The 16,317-nt window shown below is 48.0% G+C and overlaps 2 protein-coding genes across 12 annotated transcripts in view; one reads left to right on the top strand and one right to left on the bottom strand.

The window, feature by feature from the left end:
* Nucleotides 1-641: 641 nt before the first annotated feature.
* Nucleotides 642-15,464, bottom strand: LOC140426543 (V-type proton ATPase subunit G 3-like). Its single transcript, XM_072511449.1, has 3 exons — nt 15,306-15,464; nt 4,982-5,082; nt 642-3,739 (listed from the first exon to the last, which is right to left on the bottom strand). Exons 1-3 carry the CDS (start codon nt 15,385-15,387, stop codon nt 3,560-3,562), a joined length of 363 nt encoding a protein of 120 aa, XP_072367550.1. The 5' UTR covers nt 15,388-15,464; the 3' UTR covers nt 642-3,559.
* ptprc (protein tyrosine phosphatase receptor type C) overlaps nt 5,051-16,317 on the top strand; it is a 521,790-nt gene continuing 510,523 nt past the window's right edge. For 4 of the 11 annotated variants that reach the window (XM_072511439.1, XM_072511442.1, XM_072511435.1 and 1 more), the window contains exons 1-2: nt 5,051-5,230; nt 5,591-5,676. The gene's annotated coding sequence lies outside the window, so the exon portion shown is untranslated. The remainder of the gene's footprint in view (nt 5,231-5,590; nt 5,677-16,317) is intronic. The other 7 variants (XM_072511447.1, XM_072511444.1, XM_072511446.1 and 4 more) reach the window with 3 other exon arrangements.

The following is a 16,317-nucleotide window of genomic DNA, read 5'->3' as shown; positions in this document are numbered from 1 at the left end:
CCTCATCGCCAGCTTGTGATACCTTTGCAAGACAATAAGAGACTGCTGTACACACATGAAATTCAAATACCCAATTGAAACTAGTTTATTCTGGTTTGGTTATATGTACACAAATGGCCACAAGAGTGTTTTATCACACTTGTCAGCACTCTCTGAAGTTCAGGGACTGCTGTTATGTAGCCAAATGTGGCAGTCTTTTGCCCATGGCAAAATCCCACAGTTAACTAATGGATGAATAGCCAGTTTCTCTGTTTCAGATAATTAAGGTAGAAGAAGGAATATTGGCCAAGGCACCAGCAGAACAGCCTGCTCGCTTCTTCAAAGGATCCGTAGCAACCAATTGAAGGGAAGATAAGGGTAGATAGGGACCTCGTTTACTATCTTACCAGAAAGATGTGATTGTATCATCACCTCAGTGCAGCCGAGAATTTGCACTGAAGTGCTGAAATGGGATCTTAGCCCATAACTATCTGATTCAGAGTTGAAAGTGGTGGTAGGTGAGGCCAGATGGCACCTGTTACAGGACTGTAATACTGCATTAACACAGTACTGAGGAACTCATGAAGCAGTGACTTCAAGTTAGATTTTTCAGGAGCTTGCTCGATCGAGTTACAGGGGGAAAAAACGAGACATAAAGAAACTTGTTCTCATTTTTTTTTTATTGCGAAGTTGAACTTCAGTCATGCCATCTGGGGATTTATGTACAAAAATAAGCATAATTAACGTAACAGGAACAAGAACAATAGGGTTTCAAAATACACCTTCGCCTGACAGAAATAAACCAGTATTTGGGAAGTGCTTCAAGGTAATTTACTGCACAATGTGAACATTAGCAGACTGTTAAGATAACTTAATTCACACATTTTCACTAATTATCCCTGCAATCCAGTGGAGGGTCACAAATTACTACTCTGTTCCACCAGGAGATAAACCGCAGAATTGATATGATTCCCATCTCCTCAATACAGGCTTGTGCATCTTTTATGTTGGGTTATTAAGGGAGTGAAACTAAAACACACAAATGAGTTGCTGCTCTGACATTTTGATTTGTATCCCATCTTTTAACATTGACGCCAAGTACCACAAAAAAGACTCATTACAAAAGCCTACCTTAATATATCAAACCGTTTAAATGAATTACCTGCTACACAAAGGGCTCTATTCCCAAAAGGCTAGCGCATTGCTATTTTTGCAGCCATCCGCATTTACGTTTCTGATATTTAAATAAAAGAACAAAAAATAAGCAGGAAAGCAATTTTCAAGCACTTGAGCATCTCACTCCATCCCCTGCTTCATATTATAACTAATTAATATGTAAATCATGGGTGCTTGATGCGGATGGGCTATTTGTGTCCTGTTCACATCAACGCAGAGCTTTTCCCCTGGTATCAAGAAAATAAATTTCACCTGAGAGGTTGAAATGCAAGCAAATTAATACCAGCAACTGCTGATTGAATCTCTGGGCCACCGAGAGGATGTCACCAGGGCAACTGGCCTTTCAAAACAGGCCAGACAAGGCATAAACCACTTTTATCATACTGGCACTGTCTTAGTATGTATAAAAGAAACTGGTTGCCATGAATAAACTCATGCCAAACAAACAGCTAAATCTGCTCCCTTCTCTCATTGAAAGACTTAGTGGGCCCACTCGCCATCGCCATCCCTCCCCCTTCCCCAAAGTGGAGCCTGCAGTTCGGAAAACAGTGTCGGAGACAGCAGCCTCCCAGAAATCTGAACCAGAAAATAAAAGGGGCTTCAAATATTTTAGAAGGGCCGAACGAGGAGCTGAAATATGATACTTTTTTAAAAAATGGTCTGAAATAAAGTGACTTCCCTAAAGGCACATCCATTGGTCGATATCAAACGTAGAAAGTTTGCCCAGTTGCATTGATATCAAATGCGTCAAACTGTGATCACGCAGAGCACAGAAAATGTACAATCTGTCACTACTTGGAAGTGTGGCTCAAAGTGCAAGAGGATAACACAGATTCTGGGAACTGAACTCGGCACCATTCCAACCATACAAACACCTAAAGAAAATCAAATTGAAATTTTGGAAAACAAATCCTAAAATAAAAATCAAGATGTGCAAGTTTTGAAATAACAATTTATTGGATGTCAAATATGGACCAAAACCATTAGGCACAAGATTGAGGCACATATTTCTTATGTCTTGCATACAATAAGATGTACGAGGACAGTTTCTCTCCATGTTAACCATTTCTAATTAAACTGTTCAGTGAATTTGATTTATAGGTAAACTATTGTAAGAGATAGGTAATGTTGTGATCTGGTAATCTTAATACATCAGAACTGGAAGTCTTCATATTGAGACTAAAGATGAATCTGAATTTCAAATGACATGAAACAAAACTTCCCTTTGTGACTCGGTTTGCTGGTATTTGTCAGGTTCCCTAAGATCAAACTAAAGATCAGCAGGTTTGGGGGGGGGTAGCAAATGCTTTCCTCATTACTCAGGGCATCTTCTGGATTGAGATACAGACAAGACATAACCTCTTTGAGTGGTGGAATAGACTCGTGGATCTGAAAGATCATGGGCGCGATTCTCCGACCCCCCACCAGGTCAGAGAATCGCCGGGGGCCGGCGTGAATCCCGCCTCTGCCGTGTCGCAAATTCTCCGCCACCGGATATTCGGCGGGGGCGGGAATTGCGGCGCGCCGGTCGGCGGGAATCCCCCGGCCCGCGATGGGCCGAAGTCCCGCCGCTGTCAACCCACGCCAGCCGGCGTGGATTGAACCACCTTTGGGACGGCGGGGCAAGGCGGCGCGGGCGAGCTCCGAGGTCATTTGGAGGGACACGGGGCGATCTGACCCCGGGGGGTGCCCCCACAGTGGCCTGGCCTGCGATCGGGGCCCACCGATCCGTGGGCGGGCCTGTGCCGTGGGGGCATTCTTTCCCTTCCGCCTTCGCCATGGTCTCCACTATGGCAGAGGCGGAAGAGACCCCCTCCACTGCGCATGCGCGGGGATGCCGTGAGCGGCCGCTGACGCTTCCGCGCATGCGCCGCCCGGCAAAGTCATTTCCGCACCGGCTGGCGGGGCACCAAAGGCCTTTCCCGCCGGCTGGCGGGGCGGAAATCAGTCCGGCGCGGGCCTAGCCCCTCAAGGTAAGGGCTCGGACCCTCAAGATGTGGAGAATTCCGCACCTTTGGGGCGGCGCGATGCCGGACTGATTTGCGCCATTTTTGGCGCCGGTCGGCGGACATCGCGCCAATTACGGAGAATCCCTACCCATTCCTGTATCTCTGATCCTAATGGGTGAAGGAAGTGCAGCTTAGATGGCAGACGTTTTGATATCTGTGACTGACATTACCTCCTGTTTGAAGGAGTTGTTATGGACCCTGGCACTCACTGGAGAAGGGGTGAAGGTAGGAACCAGCAACAGCTACTTGTATTTAGAGCATGCCTTTAATGTAGGAAAATATCTCAAGGTGCGTACTCAAAAAACAATTGAAACGTCAGAGCATCATCATAGCTTTTCATTAAAAACATATGTTATCCAAAGTTTGATAAGTTTAATTCACCATTGATTTTCCAGTCAAAGGAAGCCAGCTTCTCTAAAATTAATATGGATTTCTGGTTTGATTTCACAAACCATCCCCAAGAGGTCTTGCAAAACCTTCTCGCTATTCTGTTCATGGTTGCTTACGAGCCCATTGATTTTTGCTTTGGTTTGCTCATCCACTTTGACTAAAAGGTTACCTTGAGATCCCATGATCTAAGATAAAACAGAGACATGTTTATTGTTAACAGAAGGCCGCGTCACTGGGTTTTTCCACTGGAAGCATTTTGGTTACAATTCTTGGAATGGGGATATTTACAGCGTACATATTGACGGTTCCAGTTAAACTCCCTCCAGCTTACTCCCTCTCCCTACTCATCTCCTGATCACAGCTGGTTAAAGTTCGAGTTCCATACACAAGATGGCCTGCTTTATGTTTGGGGCTGAACAACCATTTGCAGTATATTATTGTGTAAGTGAGGTTATCTGAGGCAAACTTATGCATATGTACCTTGGCATATGTGTAGCCATGTAAAGTGGAAACTCTGTCTGCCATCACTCCAGGTCTATCAAGCAGAGAGAGACAAGTCCCATTGTGACAGCTCATTGACAGCATTGGCTGATGTCATCTTGAACAAAATATAAATGCTGGGCTCTTATTGCTCAGTCTGGCCTTGATCGCGCCACAACACACACAACTCTTTTACCCCTGGACAATTATGAGTGTATCTTTTCTGAAACATTTTCAAAACCTGCATACCCAAAGTTTCCTTGGGATTTCCTGCAGGATTCCTGCGATAATTCCAGTAGGAGCCCAGCAAAACCTACCAGAAAACAGCGCCTACCATAAACTGCAGTTGCCCCTTTAAGGGCCCGTGACACCAAGATGGGCCCTGAGGAGATGACATCCTCAATTCTCACTGGCTCAGGAAGGACTGGAAGTTGCTCCGCCAAGCGATTTGAAGCATTCTGTACCCGAGATGATAGTAACTGGGTCCTACACGTTGCACACTGATGTCTGCACACTGATCTCACATAACTCAATAGGGCTAGCACTGGGAGCAGCAGCAAACATAATCCCATAGCATCCATCGGAATTGGATCCTCTGGATGTTCAATACCATCGTCTGCTACTTTGGGAACCTTAACATATTTATGATATTGTCAAAACATAAAATCATGACATAGAGTGGGCTCTGATTTGTGGCTTGCAGTTAGATTCAATAATGTCTCCACTTGTGAAGCAAAGGAGAGCTCCACAAATCTGTTATTTCGTCATTGCTATTAAGGCGTGTATTAAATCTCATTGCTCTTTGCCACAATTCTTTTACTTAAGAAGGAACCGTGTGCAGGGACTTTACATTTCTAACCATTGATTCTAACAATATGGCTCATTCAACCTAGTTTACAAAGGCGGCAGCGATTAAAACAAATCCACTCGTTTGCACTAATACGCACCGAGTCTTGCTTTTGTCTGAACTCTCTCTCCCTTTGCAGACGATATTGATCTATCTCAGCTTGAGCCTCATCCTTCGCTTGTTTCAGCCGTCTTCCTTTCCCTAGAAGCAACGTTCACAAAGAAAATGCCTGATAAGTGTTTCATACCAATCGTGCCACAAATCTAATAAACAGATTTCACACAAAGAGAATCGATGGATTGCAAGAATGAAGCTGTCGAATGAAGCTGGACTGATTAATAAGGCTCATGTGAGTTATGTTGTCTTATGTCTAGAATGATTTCTTTTCAATGATGCATTGATTTTCTTCATGGATGCTGCTTTCATTCCATTTTTTGTGCATGATTTTTATTAGGTTTCCAGTTACAAAATCTAATTGTAGAAGGTTGCTGCTGTTTATTTTCGAATTCCCCATTACTCTTCTGAGCTGCAGTAATCTGCAGCGTGATGTTTGGTGATGTAGCATAGTGGCTTCTTTATGATATGTTCAGCACAACAGTTGGAGTAATGGTGGCGGCGGCTCCTGAGGTGAGAGGATTGCGGGGGCGGGGGGGGTTAAGGGAATTTAAAAATACAAACATTTTAAAACATATTCTTATTTCTTCCACAGGGTGACAAAGTCCTGTTTGTATTAACAAGATCCAATTCCAAACTTTCGTCTAACTTTACCATGCAATTCAGGATTCTCGTCGGAGGGTGAGTTCAGACATACTCTGAGAAGTTGTTACATGTGACAAACTATTATTACCTGATTAGTGTTCTGTATGCTTTGACTTTAACTGCTGTATATTGCAATTTAAGCAGCAGAAATAGGAGCAGGAGAAGGCCAAACAGCCCTTCAAGCCTGCACAGCCATTCAATACACTCATGGCTGATCTTCTATCTCAACTCTACATCGATCTCTGTTCATAGAATCTGTACAGTGCAGAAGGAGGCCATTCGGCCCATTAAGTCTGCACCAACCCCCTGAAAGAGCACCCTAACCAGGCCCACTCCTCCACCCTATCCCTGTAACTTCACCTAACCTATACATCCCTGGACACGAAGGGCAATTGTATCATGGCCAATCCACCTAACCTGCACATCTTTGGACTGTGGGAGGAAACCTGAGCACCCACAGGAAACCACACAGACATGGGGAGGATGTGAAAACTCCACACAGACAGTCACCCAAGGCTAAAATTGAACCCGGGTCCCTGGCGCTGTGAGGCAGCAGTGTTGATCACTGTGCTACCCCGTAACATCCTTCTATCCCTTAATACCCCGTGTATTCAAAAAACTGTCGATCTCTATCTTGAATATGCTGAATAACTAATCGTCCACAGCTCCCTGGTCTGGAGAATTTCAAAGAGTGGAGAACTCTTTGAGTGCAGAAAATTCTCCTCAACTAAAGTACTAAACGGCTGACCCCTTATTCTGGGTTTATGACCCTCTAGTTGTAGACTACCCAGCCGAATATCGTCTTTGTTGCAGGGTAAATTCTTCTGCAGTTCTCACTTCTCTAGAAGGCTGACCTTGTTGTGCTTTGGACAGTATCCATTCCAATAAAAAAATGTTCTTTACAGATTTTCAAAAATAACGTTTTAAATGAATACTGTGCATACCATGGAGATAATAGGCATGCCATATAGTCTCCAATTGGTTGGATGAGTGGAGCTCCAACAACACTGAAGAAGCCTGACACCATCCAGGACAAAGCATCCGGCTTGGGATTGGCAACCCATCTACAAATATTCACTCCCTCTATCACCGATGCACAGTGGCAGCAGTGTGTACCATCTACAAGATGCAGGGACTCACCAAGGCTCCTTAGACAGCACCTTCCACAGCCGTGACCGCTAGCATCTAGAAGGACAAGGGCAGCAGAAAACTGGGAACACCACCACCTGGAATTTCCCCTCCAAGTCACTCACCACCCTGACTTGAAGATACATCATCGTTCCACACTGCCGCTGGGTCAAAATCCTGGAACTGCCTAACAGCAGTCCATCACATGGACTGCAGCAGTTCAAGAAGGCAATCTACCACCACCTTCTCCAGGACAATTAGGGATGGGCAATAAATGTGTTATAACCTGCCCGACGTACCATTGGCTGGGGACTAATGACTATCCCACAATCCTGTGGGAGTATGAGCTTCCCCAATGAGGGGGCGGAGAAACCACTAGTAAATTCCTAGTATAAATAAAGCTGGCCAGTTCAGGAACCAGCAGGAAGGAGTATGTAGCAAGGGAAGTTACTGCTACTGTTATGTATATATGTTATAATAAATAAATGTTATTACTTTGTATCCTTAAAACTCGTGCTGGATTCTTCGTGGCCCTTACAAAACTGGCGACAAAGGTTAAAGTGAATAGCTGTCTACACTGCTGAAGCCACCTCCCTGGATTTTTGTTGGATACAGGTTGGAAGTTGTTTTCTATTATACCATGCCTCTGTACGGACGTTTGGATGTTTTTGATGCTGCGCTGGAAAGCTGGAACCAGTACACACAACGGATGCGTTACTCTTTCCGGGCAAACAATGTCACCGAAAACGAGCGCCAGGTGGTCATATTGCTCACCGCCTGCGGCCCGCATACGTTTGGGATCCAGCTGCGCCGGACACCAAAACGTTTGATAAACTTGTGAATATAGTGGGGCAACATTTTAACCCAACCCCATCCACGAGAGTCCAGCGTTACCGGTTAAATACCGCTGAGAGGACCCCTGGAGAATCCCTTGCCGATTTTCTATCCAGGCTACGCAGGATTGCGGAGTACTGTGACTATGGTGAGACCTTGTCAGAAATGTTACGCGACCGTTTGGTTTGCGGTATTAACAATGCGGCCACCCAGAGAAAGTTGTTAGCGGAGCCAACATTGACTTTTCAACAGGCCATTCAAATAGTATTGTCCCGAGAGAGCGCAGAGCGAGGAGTACAGGAGCTACAGGGAATGGAAGTGCATGCCTTGGGGCGCAACCCCTTCCGTCCGAAAACGTCCCCCCGCACTCCTGTGGCACCTTGGGCGAGGCAACGTCCGGACCGATGCCAGTGGCCGTCGGACATTCCTCCCCGAAGGGAGCCTTCTCCAGAGCCAATGGATGAGGAGCCATGTCCGTGTCAGACTTGTAGGCGCCGACCCCGTCGCGGACGGCGGTCCTGGGGGCGCCAGAGGCGTCGTCGTTCCGACCGAAACTGGGACCAGCCCAGGGGCCGTAACTGGGACCAGCCCAGAGGCCGTACCTTCCATGTGGATGAACCTGCGGCGACTACTCCTGAGGACGTGGAGTCGGAGGACGACTGCCTGCAGCTGCATTGTGTGGCAGCTCCCCGTGTCGCCCCCATTAAGGTGACAGTACGGGTCAATGGCCACCCGCTTGAGATGGAGTTGGATACTGGCGCAGCGGTCTCCATGATCGCACAGAGGACATTCGACCGCATCAAGCAGGGTATACAGACCCTTACATTAACCGACTCACAGGCCAGGTTGGCCACCTACACGGGGGAACCACTGGACATTGCAGGAACTACAATGACCCCTGTTGTCTATGGACGACAGGAGGGGCGTTTCCCACTTATCGTGGTGCGCGGCCATGGGCCCAGCCTGTTGGGTTGGGACTGGTTGCACCATTTGCGGTTGCAATGGCAGCACATCCTCCAAACAGTTTCTGAAGGGTTGACTGAGGTGCTAGGACGATACCCAGATGTATTCCAGCCTGGTTTGGGGAAAATAAAAGGGGCCGTAGCCCGTATCCAAGTTAAACCAGGAGCCACGCTGCGCTATTTCCGGGCGCAAGGTAGAAGGGGAGCTCACCCGTTGGAGAGTTTGGGTATTATCAGGCCCGTCCGTTTTGCTGACTGGACAGCACCAATTGTACCTGTAATGAAGCCAGATGCCACAGTTCGCTTGTGTGGCGACTATAAACTTACAGTGAATACGGTTTCCCGACTCGACCGATATCCAATGCCTCGCACAGAGGATCTCTACGCGAAACGTGCAGGTGGACTCTCGTTCACAAAATTAGATATGAGTCACGCCTACCTGCAGTTGGAGCTGGACCCTGCCTCCCGACCATATGTAACGATTAATACACACCGGGGCCTGTATGAATATACACGGTTGCCCTTTGGAGTATCCTCTGCCTGCGCAATTTTTCAACGTGTTATGGAGGGCATTTTGAGAGGTTTACCACGTGTGGCTGTCTACCTAGATGACGTTTTGATTACAGGGACGTCGGAGCAGGAACATTTGTAAAATCTGGAGGCTGTCCTTAGACACCTTTCGGAGGCTGGAGTCCGTTTACGTCGCACAAAGTGCATATTTCAGGCAAAGGAAGTAGTCTACCTAGGTTATCGGGTGGACCGGGAAGGTCTGTACCCCGTCGCAGAGAAGGTGCGTGCAATTCAACATGCCCCCGACTGACACTTCGCATCTTCGTTCTTTTCTCGGTCTCGTAAACTATTACGGGAAGTTCCTCCCCAATCTGGCAACTACGCGGGCCTCTTTGCACCTTCTGCTAAAGAAAAATCACACCTGGGTTTGGGGTCAGCCGCAAGAAACCGCTTTCCGGCGGGTAAAGCAACAATTGTCGTCGTCTGGGTTACTAACCCACTATGATCCTGGAAAGCCTTTGCTTGTCACATGTGATGCATCCCCGTATGGTATTGGGGCCGTCCTGTCCCACAAGATGGAGAACGGGGCCGAACGACTGATAGCTTTCGCCTCCTGCACATTGACTGCAGCGGAGAAAAAGTACGCGTAGATCGAGAAGGAGGGCCTGGCAGTGGTTTTTGCGGTGAAACGCTTCCATCAGTATGTGTATGGCCGCCATTTCACTATCGTGACTGATCATAAGCCCCTGCTGGGACTTTTCAGAGAGGATAAGCCAATACCGCCCATTGCTTCGGCACGGATCCAGCGCTGGGCTTTGTTGCTCGCTGCATACGAGTATTCTTTGGAGCACAAACCAGGTACGCAGATAGCAAATGCCGACGCACTGAGCCGATTGCCTTTATCGACCGGCCCCATGTCGACCCCCACGACCGGTGAGATGGTTGCAACCCTAAATTTTATGGACACCTTGCCTGTCACGGCATCACAGATCCGTGAGTGGACCCAGACGGAGCCAGTCCTGTCAAAGGTTCGGCACATAGTCCTGTATGGTGGGCAGCGTAGACAGCTCCCAGGCGAGTTGCGGGCATTTTCCTCCAAGCTGTCAGAATTCAGCGTGGAAGATGGCATCCTCTTGTGGGGGACGCGTGTGATTGTCCCGGAAAAAGGCCAGGAGCTGATACTATCAGACTTGCACAATGGGCATCCAGGCGTGACCAAAATGAAAATGTTGGCCCGGAGTTATGTCTGGTGGCCAGGCCTCGACACCGACATTGAGAAGGTGGCCCAAAACTGCTCCATTTGCCAGGAGCATCAGAAGCTTCCGCCAGCCGTGCCCCTACATCACTGGGAATGGCCAGGGCGGCCTTGGGCACGCTTGCATGCAGATTTCGCAGGCCCTTTTCAAGGATCCATGTTCCTTCTACTAATTGACGCCCAGTCCAAATGGCTAGAGGTGCATAAGATGCAGGGGACAACGTCCTGCGCAACAATTGAAAAGATGCGTTTATCGTTTAGTACGCATGGCCTCCCCGAGGTGCTGGTCACGGATAACGACACTCCATTCACCAGTGAGGAGTTTGCGAGGTTCAGGAAGATGAACGGCATCCGCCATATCCGCACTGCCCCTTACCACCCGGCTTCAAATGTGTTGGCAGAGCGCGCAGTGCAGACATTCAAAAGAGGCCTAAAGAAGCAGTCTTCCGGATCAATGGACACGAGACTGGCTCGCTTTTTGTTTGCGTACAGGACCACCCCCCATGCAGTGACTGGGGTAGCTCCCGCAGAACTCCTAATGGGCCGGAGACTTCGCACCCGCCTTAGTATGGTTTTCCCGGATATTGGCGCAAAAGTACGACGCACACAAGAACGGCAGGGACAGGGATTTTCTCGGTATCAGCCGATTCGGCAGTTTGCGCCCGGTGACCCAGTGTTCGTTCGGAATTTTGCTGGTGGTGCCCAATGGGTTCCTGGTGTAATCTTTCGCCAAACGGGCCCTATATCTTACCAAGTGCAAGCCCAGGGTCGTCTCCAGCAAAAACATGTAGACCACGTTCGGTCCAGAAGACCATCCCCTCAAAAGATTCCCCGCCCCCGGAGCTCATTTCAACAGCCGCAGAGACAAGGGAAGGTAGTCCTCACAATCTTCCACTGGTGCCTCACTCGAAGCCTGCGCAGGTCGTTACGGGACCGAATGGAGATAGAGACGCTGACATGACGGAGGCAGCAGACTCTGACTCCGAGATGAAGACACAGGATGCATCAGAGGGGGAATCCTCGGGTCCACGGGCCGTGGATGTACAACCGCGCCGTTCATCACGGAAGCGCCGGTCTCCGTCTCGTTACACGCCGCCTGATCCAGCACCGCGTGCAAATGGTGTCCGGCCTGCGGCGAAAGGAGTCCGACGCCCTCCCTCGCCAGGGTCTTCGGTGGATTCCTTGGACTTTGGGGGGGGAGGGATGTTATAACCTGCCTATGTACCATTGGCTGGGGACTAATGACTATCCCACAATCCTGTGGGAGTATGAGCTTCCCCAATGAGGGGGCGGAGAAACCACTAGTAACCTCCTGGTATAAATAAAGCTGGCCAGTTCAGGAACCAGCAGGAAGGAGTATGTAGCAAGGGAAGTTACTGCTACTGTTATGTATATATGTTTTTGTAAATAAATGTTATTACTTTGTATCCTTAAAACTCGTGCTGGATTCTTCGTGGCCCTTACAAAAAAATGTTTATCCATAAGTGAATTTAAAAAAAATCTAAATGGGACAGAATCCATTCCATGATCTGTAAAAGATCCACTCCTTGTTTTGTGACAGACACAGTCAGCAAGCTTTTACAGCCGTGATCTCACACAGGTGGGGAAGACTGCATTTCAGCAATGTAGTTCAGGTGGAACAAGAGGTGGAAGTCTAGTCTAATCCCACTAATTGCCATGCAAACATTGCTTGAGCCATGGGAGAGCATGGAAGGATTCACTGTGGTAACTTGCTCATCTATAACAAATATGGTCCAGATCAATCAAGTGGCCAATTTGGGAATTAATCCCAAATGGCCACATTCAAGTTCAGAGTTTAATACTGAACACGTGCCCATTTGGAAGATCAGACAGACCTCAGTAAACAATCCAGATCCATAATGCGCTTTCTGTGAATTTTTAATTATTTCCTTGCTGGAAACATTATTGTATTAATCTGACATGTACAGATCATTTTAATTGATGTCACATGTGTATGTTGACATGGTTATTTATTTATTTGGATTCTCTCACTGTGCAAAAGAGAGCCCTGAGCCATTTGAGCTCGCTGGATCAGCCTGCTTGAGCATAGCAGAGGGTAAGTGAGAGACTTCTGGTGTGAGGAAGAAGTGGGGAGAGATTTGCCAGGGGAATTGGACTGTCCAAGTGTGGTCCCTTCGTTTTGGTTTCCCTTCAACACAGGGTGCGAAATTTTAAATGCTGGCATTTTCAATATTTAGATTTTATGTGGGAGCTGCACTCGTGATCAGAAACACAAGTTTGTTTCTCTCCCTGCACTGACAAGTATTCGTACACATAGGGTGGCACAGTGGTTAGCACAGCTGCCTCACAGTGCCAGGGACCCGGGTTTGATTCCAGCCTTGGGCGACTGAGTGGAGTTTGCACATTCTCCCTGGGCCTGCGTGGGTTTCCTTTGGGTGCACCGGTTTCCTCCCACAGCCCAAAGACGTGCAGGTTAGGTGAATTGGCCATGATAAATCGCCCCTCAGTGTCCAAAGATGTGCAGGTGGGGTTATGGGGATAGGGTGGGTGTGGGAGAGGACCTGGTTACTGTGCTCTTTCGGAGGGTCAGTGTGATTGAGTGGCCATCTTCTGCACTGTACGGATACTCCAAAAATAGATTTCTAATGCCTGTGACTGTAATTTGCAGCAAGATTGATATATTCCATCACAAACAACCTGACATTGAGCAGTTATCTGAATTAGGTATTTAATATATTTTGAGCACATTCCAGTCCCACCTAACCCCAAATGCTTCAGTGGTAGGGATGATAGCTCACTACTCTAGCTCCTAGTCTAGTTGACTTGGAGCCAAGCTTGTGGGAGGTGGAACTGTCTCTGGATCTCCGGGGAAAATAATTGTTCAACATTTAAAATGTTCAATTAAAAAAAATAGTAAAAACACAACCTTGGGAAGATAAAGGAAACGTGACTTAAAATTGTCTGCTGTACTTCCCCCTCGGTGCCCCCCACCCTCCGAATGGGATCATTTAGTAAAGGCAGCCGAATAATGGAGCCACATAAGACCAGATGGTCCAAGCTTTGACTTGTACTTGCTGCTGAGGTGGTTGTTCTCAGCCAAACTGGCAGTAGGGGTGCTGCAAACTGGAGCGTGCCCGGCCTCGCTTGACATCCAGGCACCAGCATTTATTTTTCCAGTAGGACAATGATCAGCAGAGAAATTCTGGCTGGAGGAACCGAGCCAGAAATTTCCTGCTGAGCTCGACACAACGGGAAAAGGAAGTGCTGCTGTGAGTGGAGAACAAGTTCGGCCTCTGTTGTGATTTCCTCCCCTCCCCTCCACCACCTCCTCCACTCCCTCCACCCTTACAGACAGATAACCTGCCAATGCTCAGTGTCTTGGCTCTGTGAGATACAGCTGGGTTCTTGGCACCTATAAAGCCCTAACCCCAGCAGGAGGCAGTGTCTAGAATAGGGGCAGGAAAAAAAACATTTAACAATAAATTCCTGTTGCTTTTAGATTAAAGAATAGGACAACTGGGGGTTTGGACATGAAAAGTCAAGTGTTCCCCTTGTTAATGTGGATAAAATTCCGTGCTGTTTATTCACACAGGGAGGGTTAAATGCACTGAATAGACTTCCAGATGGAGTCAGTGGCAAAACCCCAGAACCAATTGGAACCAATGAAGGGAGGGAGTCAGATATCTCTGAATGGAGTCATTGAGAAGGACTAACTGGCCATCCTCACCTGTAATGATCTTGCGAAGCATTGAATTAGAGTCTGCCCCGTGTGAAGACCTGACTTGGGTCTAGGTGCTCCATGTGGAAAAACGCCGAGACTTACACTGTTTTCTATGCCGGAAATCGGTCCAGAAACGCCCATGATTTTACAGCCCTGCACTGGCCTGGGTACCATGCAAATTGTAACCATGTAGGACACGACAGTTTACCCTGAGCTTGCCGCAGGCAGAATTTCAGTTGGTGACACAACCAATAATGTCAGTGTGAGCAAATTATTCATTGTCTGTGATGTCTTCTCCAGCACAGTGTGCTGAGAGCTCAGCAGAATCCGTGACATGGCATGTTCACCTCTCACATTGGGGGCAGGATTCTCTCAGCCCGGGGCCGGGCCGGAGAATCCCCGCGACCTGCGCGAATCGCGCCACGCCGTGCTGGCGCCATTGGCGCCAGTGTGGTTGGCACGCCGCTGGTCGGGGGCTGCTCTACGCGGACCACCCCCCCCCCCCGCCGATTCTTGGCCCGGGATGGGCCGAGCGGCCATCGTAAAAAAGCCGAGTCCTGCCGGTGCCGTCCACACCTGTTCTCAGCCGGCGGGAACTCGGCGTGGAAGGGTCAGGGGATGGCCTTTGGGGGGGGGGGGGGGGTCCGACCCCTGGGGGGCCTCCGATGAGGCCTGGCCCACCGATTGGCAGGCCTGCCTCTTTGGCTGGGGGCCTCCTTTCTTTCGCGTCGGTCCCTGTAGCCCTGCGCCATGTTGTGCTGGGGCTGACGCGGAAAAGGAAGCCCCTGCGCATCGGTGCCACTGCGCATCCGCCGATCCCGGGGCGACTAGTTGACGCCGGTATCAGCAGCTGGAGCGGCATGAACCGCTCCAGTGCCGTGCTGGGCCCTGCAGGGGCCAGAATTTCTGATCCTGAGACCGTGTTGATGCCGTCGAGAAACGCAACGGCGTTTCCAACGGCGTCAACACTTAGCCTCAGGATCACAGAATCCCGCCCATGATCATCATTTCATTCCCAAGTGGAATAGTTGCAACATTGTAAAGGATCTCAGGTTATGACCAGTACAAAGGTACAAGTCTTAAATTTGAAGTGAAATTAAATGCACCATTTGCCAACTCTTTTTAGCACAATCAAAATCATTCTGATTATTAAGAGTCTTTAACGTCTTGAATAAATCTTCCTCCAATGAACTTATCTTTGTGCTTTGATTCCATGTTATACTGAAAATACTGTTCATTATGTGAACCAACAATTATTAGTCCATTTACTCACTCTTCTTGGCTTCCTCTAACTTTTCTTTGGCCCGTTTCTCTGCTTGTAAAAGCTGATGGATTCCCTGTGAGTGACTGGTCATGTTCCCCTGTCTGCTGGCTCTCTCCGATGGTGCTGATCAGAGGCCCCCGTCCAAATTTATAGGGATTCCGATGACTGTGATACCTCACTGTTGTTGGGAACAACAAAGACAGTCCAGATACTGCTCGTATGGGAGCAGCCGGCTCCTATCACCAGCCGCTCTCAGCCAGCTACTACCTACTGGAAACAGAACAGCTCACTAATACTTACTGCCCATTATCCCTTGTCAAAATAAAACAATAACACTGGATCCAACCCGCCACATGTGAATTTATGAAGCGAACACTGTGAAAATAATAAATTACAGTTTCAGGAGCCCATGTTGTCCCCTTCCCATATTTTAATCATTTTTGTAACCCAAATTTTGCCTTTAAATTGGTATTCTACTTAAGTTCAATTATCCTTTCTGCTCTGATGGCAAAACTCAAACTAGTAGATTTTGTAAATGTGAACAGCGTTGAATTTTAACATTTCAGCAAGTAAATGTAAATGCTTGCATTTTCAAAACATCACTTATTGCCAAGTAGTGGAGTTCTGCGTATGGTGGGATTACACTGGTATTTTGCCATCTCCTGGCTGTTAGAGGGAATGATTCACACTCACAGCATAACTCGGGTAGCGCCAGATGCACTTTACACCCTGCACCAATTGGTCTCACACGGGTAATGCATTACAGCTAACTACCACTTAGAAATTTCACCGAAATGTGGATGACCGAGCTCAGCATGAAAGGGGGGAAAAAGTAAGAAAGAGTGTAAAAGAAAAAGTGTTTTAAAAAAAGCAAGAGAACGGGAGAGACCAGGAAGCACTTTACTGCCATTCAAGTATTTTTTAGCTGTTGGAAGTGGGAACTTTCAAGAGCCTGGACTGAATTTTTGCTTTAGGAGCAGGAAATATGAGCTGACACTGTTTCTGGGTCCTGAAGCCACCC

This window comes from Scyliorhinus torazame, chromosome 7 (genome assembly GCF_047496885.1).
Source record: "Scyliorhinus torazame isolate Kashiwa2021f chromosome 7, sScyTor2.1, whole genome shotgun sequence".
Taxonomy (NCBI): Eukaryota; Metazoa; Chordata; class Chondrichthyes; order Carcharhiniformes; family Scyliorhinidae; genus Scyliorhinus; species Scyliorhinus torazame.
Note: the sequence above shows the minus strand (reverse complement) of the source record. Positions and strands in the feature narration are given on the sequence as shown.

What these genes read in the sequence shown, in the direction of transcription:
- LOC140426543 (XM_072511449.1), bottom strand. Translation starts at nt 15,387, where the DNA reads ATGACCAGTCACTCACAGGGAATCCATCAGCTTTTACAAGCAGAGAAA. An exon ending in GTTAGAGGAAGCCAAGAAGA is followed by an intron (nt 5,083 to 15,305) that starts GTGAGTAAATGG and finishes CGTTGCTTCTAG; the next exon opens with GGAAAGGAAGACGGCTGAAA. An exon ending in TCAGACAAAAGCAAGACTCG is followed by an intron (nt 3,740 to 4,981) that starts GTGCGTATTAGT and finishes GTTTTATCTTAG; the next exon opens with ATCATGGGATCTCAAGGTAA.